General features: G+C 55.8%; 1 protein-coding gene across 1 annotated transcript in view; it reads right to left on the minus strand.

Annotated features, from left to right (window-relative positions):
• Positions 1 to 5,349: 5,349 nt before the first annotated feature.
• Positions 5,350 to 10,838, minus strand: part of NECTIN1 (nectin cell adhesion molecule 1) — a 15,446-nt gene continuing 9,957 nt past the window's right edge. The window contains exon 5 of the mRNA XM_008059419.2: positions 5,350 to 6,257. Within this exon, the coding sequence (XP_008057610.2) occupies positions 5,710 to 6,257 (548 nt within the window). The 3' untranslated portion in view covers positions 5,350 to 5,709. The remainder of the gene's footprint in view (positions 6,258 to 10,838) is intronic.

Here is a 10,838-nt window from a genome sequence, read left to right on the forward strand (position 1 = left end):
ACAGAGCAAGACTCTGACTCAAAAAAAAGAAAAAAGAACAATTAGTATAAGATGAGGAGTTCTCAAGGATGCCTGGAATACTTAGAACACACCCTGTTTTAAGAACTCCTATATACCCTTCAAGGCCCCGGTGAAATGTCACCTCAGATCCTCCCAAATAAAATTACCCACCCCTGTCTTTTGCTACCACAGACTTTACACACAGCCCTGCTATAGCCTGTGGCTCTTATGGCACTGGCTGCTTTGGAATCTGGGATCCCTGGGGTTCTGAACTCTGGGTATGACTCTCACAGCATCCAACAATGCTGGCCCAGAGTGGCCAAAAATGTGATGTAAACAAATAAATGCATGCATGAATGAATGAATCTCTCAATTCATTAAGTTTGTTCTCTTAATGATCTGCAACCAGGAGGGGTAGGGAAAGGGGAATATAGAGAAAGGCCTTCACGGCTCAAGAGGGGCTTCTGGCTGTTCAGGTAGCTTTGTCCTGGGCTCACCAGCTGAATTAAGACAATGTGGCTGGGTCCCAGGGAACCTTAGTTACTCAGGCAGTGACTAAGGCCACCCAGCTCCAGGCCATCCAGCTGGAGGTTCTCTGCACTGCTGAGGGTGGTGGTGTGGGGGTGGGCGTTGAGGTTTGGGCAGAAGGAGCCACTGACTAACTAGCAGAAAGTTCTGCTAATCCTAACTTGACTACAAGGCCAAGGGTGTGTCTCTGGACTTCCGGCATCCTGGGGGCCTGAATATATGCAAGGGACCCGGGCATCCTGGCACCAGAACCTGGGGGAAGAGACTGGGTCTGACTTCTCCAGCCCGAAGCTCCGCCCAGAGAGGTTGTGCCTGGTACTAATTGGCTTGCCCTCCTTCCGCTGCCAGAGAAAAGTCTTGGCTAATTTGCCGGAACGCTCTAGTTAAATGCCAATTAAGACGTTCTGTCCACTGTTCTCTTCCAATATATTAATAATGTAATTAAGCATTTATTGCCTGCGCAAATTAAAAATTAACTTAAACGGACAGCCTAGAAAACTGAGCAAGTGACCGCTTAAACAACCAATTTGCATCTCATTCGAATACCAGCATCTCAACACAGTCCCTTCTAGGGTGCTGGGTTTGGCCTTCCAGGAATGGGCTCAGGCAGCTGCTGGCTTCTGCTTCTCCGTGCCTCATTCTGTCCCCGCTGCCCCAGTCCTAGGTGTGAAGGACACAGCCTTGGCCCCAATGGGCAGGAGGGCTTTTTGCTAAGCAGCCACCTCGGCTTCTATTGTCCCCACCCCGGCTTCTATTGTCCCCACCCCCTTTCCCAGGGGTCTATGGTGTGGATTTCAGTAAAAGGAGATGCTGGGGGTAGTGGTATGGTGGGGGCGGGGGTAGTCCCTGAAGCCCCTGCCACTTCCACCCCCAGGATCGATTTGTCCTGCATTCCAGCCCAGGAGATGGGAAGCAGATGGTGCTGGAGAGGGGAGGGGGAAGTAACCAAGGGACAAGGAGACTTTCCCTCCCACCAGCCCCTTGGAGAGAAGGTGGGGGAGGACAGGTCTCAGGGAGAGCTTGCAGGGAATGGGGCCAGGGCAGTATCTTCGTGATGGAAGATGAAAGGATAAAGCTTCCATGTTTTCTCTATCCCTAGGGATCTGTCTAACACAGCAGGTGTGACACTGCTGGTGTTCTTCGCCAAACAGCCACAGGAGGAGACTTGGCAGGAAGGAGCGGGACAGCAAGGAGTGGGGTGGTAAGGGGAGCTGGAGCCCTGCAGCTTTGGTGCAGGGGCCCAGAACAGCTCCAGACACATGGGCCTTCCAGCTTCCTAACCCTCTCTGGCCTCACTTCCTTGAAGGGCTCCCTCGATGCCTGCAGATGCCAGCCCCTCCCTGCGCAGTGCTGTCACTCATGTGGAAGATGGCTCCCCGCGGCCTGTGCACACGCTCCCCCAGGGCCCTGGAGGCGCCAGGACAGAGCTCTCTCCCCCTCTGTCCTCCCATGCCCCCTCTCCACCATTGCCCCCATTGCCATGGAGAAAGGCCGCCACAGGGAGCCTGGGGAGTCACCTGAGGCAAACGGGTTTGTTTTAAACACTTTATTTATAAAAAAGTACATTTTTTTTCCTCAGTACATTTTTCAACCCATCATTTTTTTTAATACAAGTAAAAGGGGGTGATGCAAACACCCCCTGGGTCAGAACTAGAAGAATCCGCTGGGCCGTCCCCAGTACCAAAGGCGAAAGGGTGATGAAGAAACCGAAGCGTCCACACTCGGAGGCGGGGGTGGCAGCTTCTCCAGGAGTGTTTCCATTTGTACAAAAAGGGAAAATGAGTTTTCTTCAGCCAAGAATCCCATTCCTCACAGCCAGGGTCAGAAGAGCAGCAGTACCAGGCTGGGCAGTATGGTGGTGACGGCGGCGGCAGGCCTTGGGATCTTGCACCACTGGGCCACGGTGGACATCCCTGGCATGGAGTGACTTTCAAGGTCTCCCTGCGGGTGTAGGGGGTTGGGGGACCCCTCTGCCCCTCACTAGGAAAGGGTTTCTGTTGGCAGTCAGGCTTTAGAGGTCTCTAGACCCCTGAGGCCTGGAAGCACTCTCCCAGAAGAGGGGCCACCTCTGTCTGCCGGGCTCGGCTGAGCTGCCCACACCCACCTAACACAATTCCTGATTCCTCTGCCTTGAGGATGGCAGACAAGTTATTGCACCAGTGACCTGAGCGCATGAGGAGCAGCTGGCAGAGGGGGCACACGCTGGGGAAATAGGGCCCCTGTGAGGCCCTTGTATGGTCCAAGTGCTGGGAAACCATCTTTTCTCCTTAAGGGTTTCCAGCAGGATCACTCCTCTGCCCTGTCTCTGCTGAGTGCCCATCTGGTCATGCGCACACAGGCCTGTGCTTAGGCCCGTTGGAGGTGTGTGTGCCTACTGTGTGCAGTATGCCAGGCCTGAGGTGCTACGCTTGCAGGCCTGAGTTCACCTGCTCTGTGCTGCTGCTGTTCAGATCCTTCTGATGGAAGGGGACATGGATGGTTCTCTCACACATTAGAACAATATCAAAATCTGTAAGGAGCTGGGGGAAAGGTGGAGTGGGGACCAGGAACGGGGGCAACAAGAGGCAGGATGACAAATGGGAGGCCTTGGCACAATGAATACCAAGTTTATTTCATTTCCAGCAAAGCAGAAGTTCAGCTCATGCTGGGGGCATGAAGGAGAAGCAGAACGTCCTAACCACCCGCTGGGCCAGACCTCCCCTTTGCCAGCTGGCTGTGCCTGTGAGCCCAGCAGCAAGGCCCACCTTCCCACAAACTCGGGGCACAGAAAACCCCACCTCCCCAGGCCTGTTCTCAGCCCAAGGTAGCAGCTGTCCAGTGGCTATGCTGTGGCTGGGTCTCTGGCAAGGCAGGGGCCTCTTACATGGCCCATGCTACATGGACCCCGTAATTTGTGCTTTGCTTAGGGGGAGGGCGTGGAGGTGTCGTAAAGGGGACTAAGTGCTTTGGCTGGGCCCAGGGTCTTCAAAGTCCATCACAGAGTGAGAAATAGGAGTTGGCAGTGCAGGGTAAGTGAGACACAGGAGGAGAATAGGGCAGGGAATGCCTCTGTCAGACAGTTCCCTGGGATTGCCTCTTGCCGGGGGGCAAGGGGACCAAGCAGAGGGACCAGAGTGGTGTGAGGTGGGATGGGACCATGATGTAATGTGGAAAAGGTCCCCTGCCCTGGGGGACACTAATACTGCTGGGAGAAGTAGCCCAGCTCTTCCGCCTCCCTCTGCCCTGTGGCTAGAAAGACCCTAGAACTTCCTCCCCTAACTCCACCTGACCCAGTACCCCAATGCCTAGAGGGGAGAGCCGCCCCAGGGCTGGCATGGCTTCAGACTTCTGCTACGTGGCTACTGGGCGGCCTGGGCTGGGGCCAGGGCAGTGAGGGCCAGGCGAGGGTGGCCCTGCTGGCTGGGCCCAGGCTTGCCAGGGCAGAGGTGGAGCTGACTGAGGGTTTAATAGCAGCACCAGGGAGGGGAGGTGGGGGCAGGGGGGCTCCCTTAGGAAGCCTATGGCAGGGTAGGTCAGTGCCCGTGGGGCACACAGTGGTCTGCTCCCTCCCCCCAACACTTACCATCCTACAGAGCCCCTGACACCCTAATGGACTCCTAACGGGCAGGCCTGAGGGGCCCTGGAGCCTGCCTCTCCCACCTAGGGCCTTTCCCATGGGCATGGCTTTCTAGAGCGCTGGGGAGTCTGGGGGCAGATGGAGGAACTGAGGCACTTTGAGCTGGGGGACAGAGAGGGCTGGGGGGGTCTTCCGTCACTGCATACACAGGAAGACCCAGTCCTGGGCGGCTGATAGGAACCCAGTGTCCCATCCAAGGAGAATCTGCACTCAATGGGAGGGCTTCTCCCAGGCCCTTCCCTCATCCCAGAGTGCGGACATGGGGTAGCTGAGCAGGGAGTGGAGAGTGGTGAGCAGAAGGGGTCTGGCCACCCCGCCCCCTTGCCCCTTCTGCAAGGCCAGAGACTTCTGCAAGAGCCTTGGTGTGGATGGTGTTATCTGGACCCCTCGGCCCCCCAGACTGTCTGCAGAGTGCCTCCCACTCAGGCCTCCTTCTCCACTCCCCTCCACAGAGATGCTCCTGCAGGGAGCCAATTCCTTCCTGGGATCCCAGCCCTGACCATCTAAGAGAATTGAGTGTTGCTAGATAAGGAAACAGCTGAGAAACCTCCACGCTGCAAGAAGCAGTTTGGGGCCAGCCCGAGAGCCTAGGGTGCAGGCACCGGGGGGGGGGCCTAGTCTCAGTTGTCTGTGGAAGCTTCTATAGGCTGCCCCCATGCTCAGCTGGGAAGAGGGAAAGGGGGCGTTGGGCAGTGTCCAGCTGGGGTAGGACATGGACCCAGGAGGAAAACAGGGCAGAGAGGAGCAGTGTGTGTGTGTATGTATGGATGTGCATGTATTGGCAGAGGCATATGGGAAGTGCCGGCCAGAGTCCACCTGGAGCCCCACTATGTGGGGAGCAGCTCAGGGATCAAGGGGTACACACCAGAGCTGGACCAGCTCCACTCTCTGTAGGCCAATGAGGAAAAAAAATGTAAAACCAATCTCACCAGGAAAACACTGCCCAAGGCCCCGCTTGACAAACAAGACTCTCCTGGGTACCTGGGAGAAGCCACACCCCCTCCCCCTACCTCTTGGGTGCACCGGCTATCTAGACCTAGACCTAGACCGGGGATGCAAACTCCGGCTGCGTCAGCTTTCGGTGGGGGAGGGGGGGTGTTGGGTTTCCTCTCCCTGGGAGGAGGAGCAGCATCTGGGGGTGGGGCTGGGGCTTTTCCTCTTAGAGCCCCCCCCAATGAAGAGAACACAAACAAATTCCAGTGTTGGGGGGCGGGGGAGGCTGGCTCCCCAAACCCTGGAGGGATGCCCAGGTACACAAGACAGAACAGGGCTCCCTACACAGAGGGCAGGCGGGCGGGTCCGTAAACGGGAGATACAGCAACACGAGAGCCACAGTCGAACACAACACCATGGGGAAGGGCTGGGGAGGGGGCGGAAATCAAAAAACGAAGCCGAGTCGTGTCTGCCTCGGGCTCCCCTCACCCCTGGGCGTCTGGGGCTGGCTTTGGGCAGCTGGGCGAGTCTCTGCTGAGCTCCTGGAGGAGTGGGCGGTGGGGGCGGGCAGGGGGCGTGCGGGGCGGGCTGGGGCTGGGGCGGTGGGCACAGACAGAGGCTCCGGCAGCGGGCTACACGTACCACTCCTTCTTGGAAATGAAAGACCCGTCGTTCTGAGAAACCATGTTCTCGGCCAAGTCCAGCTGCTCCGGGTCGTACTGGTAGCCCAGAGTCCGGTCCGCGTAGCCGTCCTGACGGGCTTCTGCCTCATCCACGGTGAAGTAGGGCCGCTTGGCGTCCTCGTCGTATTTGGGGTGGGGGCCGCCCGCCTTGCGCTCGCCCCCTCCGCCGCCCTCCTCCTCCTCCTCCTCCTCGTAGCTGCTCCCCCCCAGCGGGCCGGCCTTCTTCTCGTCGTCCGAGTCATCCGGGTACTGCAGGTTCTGCGCCATGGGCGGGTGGTGCTGGGGGATGCCCGCCTTGCTGTAGCCGTTGCCGTACACGTGCTTCTTGGTGCTGTAGTCGCCCTTGAAGGTGTGCCGGCGCCGGCGCAGGGCGACCACGATCCCGCCGACCACGATCAGCACCAGCAGGACGCTCCCCGCCACGCCCCCAATGATGGCCGTGGGCACCGGCCCGGCGCGCCGCCCATGGTCGGGAGGAGACGGGGGGTAGGGGAACTCTGGGTGAGGAAAAGAGATGGAGGGGACAGCGTCAGCATGTGCTCCTGGGGTGTCGGCAGGCGGGGAGGCAGGCAAGGAGGCAGGGGAGGGAGAGGCCGGGAAGCATGGGCTGTCGGCCCCCCAGGTTTGAGCGGCTCCATTCCGGAGGTCCCTGGCACCCACCCCTCCTGGAGCCCAAGAGCCACAGCGCTGGTAGCCGAAGCATGAGACAGGCAGGAGGAGAGGCAGAAGGCTGTACCCACAGCAGCAGGGCCTTCCACCTTGACTGTCCTGGGTGTGGTGCCAGCCCAACCGGGCCCCATTTGTGATGCAGAGAGGCAGTGTGTCCACCAGACGACATTTGCTGTCACAAAGTGTGCGACCTTACTCCTTAGTGTACGACCCTAAGAAGTAGGCACGCTATCCATTCCCATTCAACACCTGAGGACATGAGGCTTAAAGAGATTAAATAACTTGCAGTGGTGCAACAATTTTTTCTCTTGCATGAAAAGCCTGCACAAATGTCACCACCCCTCTGCCAGACACCTGGTGGTCATTGTGTCCCAACATCATAACCTTGGATTCTAAAACCCAGAGCCTGGGGCAGGTTGGGTGTTCAGTGCCTGATTTTGTCTGCCCCCAGGGCACAGGGAAAACAGGTTCCCAGGTACTGGCCCAGCAGATGCCCCATGAGTGCCAACCAGCCACCAAGGTGCCAGAAACCAGGCCTGTGGTTCTTGTGGTCTGGCCCTGCAGGGCAAGATGAGGGTTTGGTAACAGGGCCAGCCTAGGCTATGAGCATAAGATACCAAGGCTGAGTGTGGTGGTTCATGCCTGTCATCCTAGCACTTTGGAGGCCGAGGTGGGGGGATTGCTTGAGCCCAGGAGTTTGAGACCAGCTGTACAACACAGTGAGACCTCATCTCTACAAAAAATTTAAAAATAAGCTGGGCATGGTGGTGCACACCTCTAGTACCAGCTACTCAGGAGGCAAGGTGGAAGGGTCGCCTGAGCCTAGGAAATTGAGTCAGTAGTGAGCTGTGACTGTGCCACTGTGCTCCAGCCTGGGCAACAGAGTGAGATCCTGACTCAAAAAAAAAAAAAAAAAAAAAAAGGAAAAGCATATGACACCAGCATGGCAAGGTACAGGTACAGAGCAGAGATGGGTAAAAAGGGGAAGTAAAAGTGCAAGCATATGTAACAAAGACGTGAGTTCATGTGTACACCTTTGGCATAATGGGCGAGCACACCACTTAGGGAGCACAGATCTGATGGAAGTCCCACATACTTGTGCTGTTGTGACGAATGCATGTGTACACATCTGTGCAGGCTGAGGATACTGGACATGCAAAGGCAAGAAGGACAAAAGGAGAGAAAGGAAGAGGCTGGGATGGAAGAGAAGCCCGAGTGGGTGAAGCCCGGGCCATGCCAGAGGCCAAAGAAGTCCCAAGGTGAGGCTAAGGGCGGCGGTTCCCAGCACTACCACAGGGTGGCACCGGAGACCACGGCTGGCCTTGGTCAGGCAGCACCAGGCTGGGGACCCAGGGCAAGCCCAGAGGGCTGACCTTGGCTACTTTGGCCCTCTTCTCTTCCCCAAGGCAGGGGGTCGGTTTGGGCATTTACGTGGCCGCCTTTGGGAGTGTGGTGTTCCCAGCTCACTTCCTGACTCAGCATCACTCCATCGGAATTGTGATTCCTCCTCCCTCCTGGGGTGTGTGAGTGTGTGGGATACTGTCCCATCCAGCAGGCTGGAGCAGGGCGGAGATTCTGGGAAAGAGGAAAGGCCTTCCCGGAGTTCAGGCTGGAAGGGCTGATGAAAACACGGGGCCCACAGAAGGGGAGGTCACTTGCCCAAGGTCACGTGGCTGGGTTGGGACCACTCAGATGCTCCTGTGCTGTTCTCCCAGTGCAGGAGTTGGCTGAGAGACACACAGCCGCTGAGGACTCAGCTGCCCACTGGTCACCACTGTATCCTCAGTAAAGGTCATCAAGTAGTTGCATATTTGCTGAATATCTGTCCTGACTGCCCATCTCCAGAACAGTCTCCCTCAAGCCTCTGGCTTCCCAGATCCCACCTGTTCCTGCCCTTAAAAGGGCTCCCAGGCCAGGTGCAGTGGCTCATGCCTATAATCCTAGCACTTTGGAAGACCGAGGTGAGAGGATAGCCTGAGCTCATGGGTTCGAGACCAGAGACCTCATCTCTATAATAAATCCAAAAATTAGCTGGGTGTGGTGGTGCATGCCTGTAGTTCCAGCTACTTGGAAGGCTGAGGCGGAAGGATCACCTGAGCCCAGCAGGTCGAGGCTGCGGTGGCTGTGAGCGTGCCACTGCACTCCAGCCTGGGCAACAGAATGAGACTCCAACTAAAACAACAACAACAACAAAAGGGGCTCCCATACCCGCTCGCAATGTGGTGGGGCCTGCCTCCCCAGGGGTACCCCAAAGGCAGCCAGGAGGGGCCCAGTCTCTCCTGTGCTTTCAGCCTGCCTGCTACCTGTTCCACCCAGACCTCTCTACACCAGCCTTCATCTCCTCATCCATCCATCCAATCAGACACGTACTGAGCATCTATCTTGCCAGTCACAGGATACGAGAAACAGCCTCGCTGGGGAAGCAAATGACACTCTTAGAGACAGCAGCATGGAAATATCAAGGGAAATGGCAGCAAAGTGCTCAGGAGTATAAGGGAACGACAGCAGTGTGACTTGGCATCAGAGAAGGTTTCGTGGAGGAGACTGGACTTGGAGAGATAAAGAGAATAAGGAAGGCATCCAGATGGAAGGGCCTGCCTTTTTTTCTGAGAGGTTTCCCCTGCCTTCCAATACAAGGATTTCTTGGACCTTGGCTTTCCTGAGTGCTGTCTCTGGCTGCATTGCTGGGCCTTCTGTCTCACTGGATGCTTTATTCTTGGACCTTCAGCCCTTACCCTCTGCTTTCTTTCCTAGTGACAGACTGGTCTTATCACGAGCTACTCTTACCCTACTGGCTCTCCAAACTATTTCAGGTGCACAGCTCTCATCCAACTCTGGAACATTATCTCTGCAGCATTTCCCAAACAGTGGCCCATGGAACCTCAAACTGTTAGCTCAGAGGGTCAGCAAAAATACTGGAGTCAAGCACTTTGGGAAATGTCAACGTAGACACAGCATCAGAACCCTTCACCTTCTCATGCACACTGTGAACTGCGTGTGGGGCATGTTGGATGCAGTGTTCCCAACATACTGGAGCATGAGCCCCGCCCCTCCTGCCCCCGAGAACCATCTCACAGAACATGTAGGGGTATACACGTGAAAAACTGTTTCTAAGCACATCCTCATTTGGATTTCTGGCCATCACCACCAAGCCCATCTGTCCTACCCTGGTTGGCCATCTTTGCTCCATACCCTCTCTGTTCAACACAACTCCCCCAGCTCTACCACCACCACCACCACCACCCATCCTCTCTTCCACCTCAGCATCTTATTGGTCTTTGGCTCTTCCTTCTTCACCTCCTGAGCCAAGGTCTACCCAGGAGACACTTCCTACTCACCACCTGATCACACGATGCCAGCTTTTACTGTTGTGATAGAATCTTCCACCTTCCACCTTCATGTGGTCTTTGCCCCCTTGAGCTACCCCATCCACAGTCACCAGGCTAATTTCCACTGTGTAGACATAGCCACTCCCTTTCTCAAAGACCAGCAATGATGTCCCTACTGCCTTTGAGCTGTTCAGTCTGACCTTCAAAACTTCCAACATGAGACTGGGTGTTGTAGCCCACACCTGTAATCCCAGTACTTTGGGAGATGGAGACAAGAGAATTGCTTGAGCTTGAGCCCAGGAGTTCAAGACTAGCCTGGTGAGACCTTATCTCTACAAAGAAAAAAATTAAAAATGAACTGGGTGTGGTGGTATGTGCCTATACTCCAAGATACTTTGGAGGCTGAGGTGGAAGGATTGCCTGAGTCCAGGAGGTTGAGGCTGTGGTGAGACGTGATCATGCCACTGCACTCCATCCTGGGCAAGAGTGAGACCCCAATTAAAAAAAAAAGTTTCCAATATGCAACTTGATCTTGGGCTTGGCCAGCTCCTCCCCTTGGTGTCCTTGGTATCCAGGTCAATTCCTTCCTGCAAGCCTCTGCTCATGCTGTCCATGCTGCCAGGAACCCTTTCCACAACCCGGCACCTCTCCTGCAGATCTCCAGTTCCTCTTCAGGCAGCCTCCTCTTTTCTGGCCACTCACTCTGATGTTCTCTCTTTAGAATCTTTACGTACCAATGGTCTGCACCTCTCATTCTGGCTCCAACAATTGCTAACGCCATGCCATTAATCACATACTGACGTAGATATTCAAGCCGGGACAAATTACAAATAAATGTGAATTAGGATGTACCACGGTTGGCTCTGGTCCTTTTGCCAGTTTTAAAATAGCTAACATTCTTCTCTTGAGCAGGAATGAGGACAGGGGTTGAGGAAGCGGCAGCCCTCATCATAATTTGGGACTGACTCATTCCAGTGCACTGCAGTTGTGTGTGATGTAAGTCCCGCTATCATTTCTTTTGGTTTTTTTTGAGTTGGAGTCTCACTCTGTCGCCCAGACTGGAGTGCAGTGGCCGCTCCC

The sequence above is a fragment of the Carlito syrichta genome, unplaced genomic scaffold (genome assembly GCF_000164805.1).
Source record: "Carlito syrichta isolate Samal-C Ts95f unplaced genomic scaffold, Tarsius_syrichta-2.0.1 Scaffold304031, whole genome shotgun sequence".
Lineage (NCBI taxonomy): Eukaryota > Metazoa > Chordata > Mammalia > Primates > Tarsiidae > Carlito > Carlito syrichta.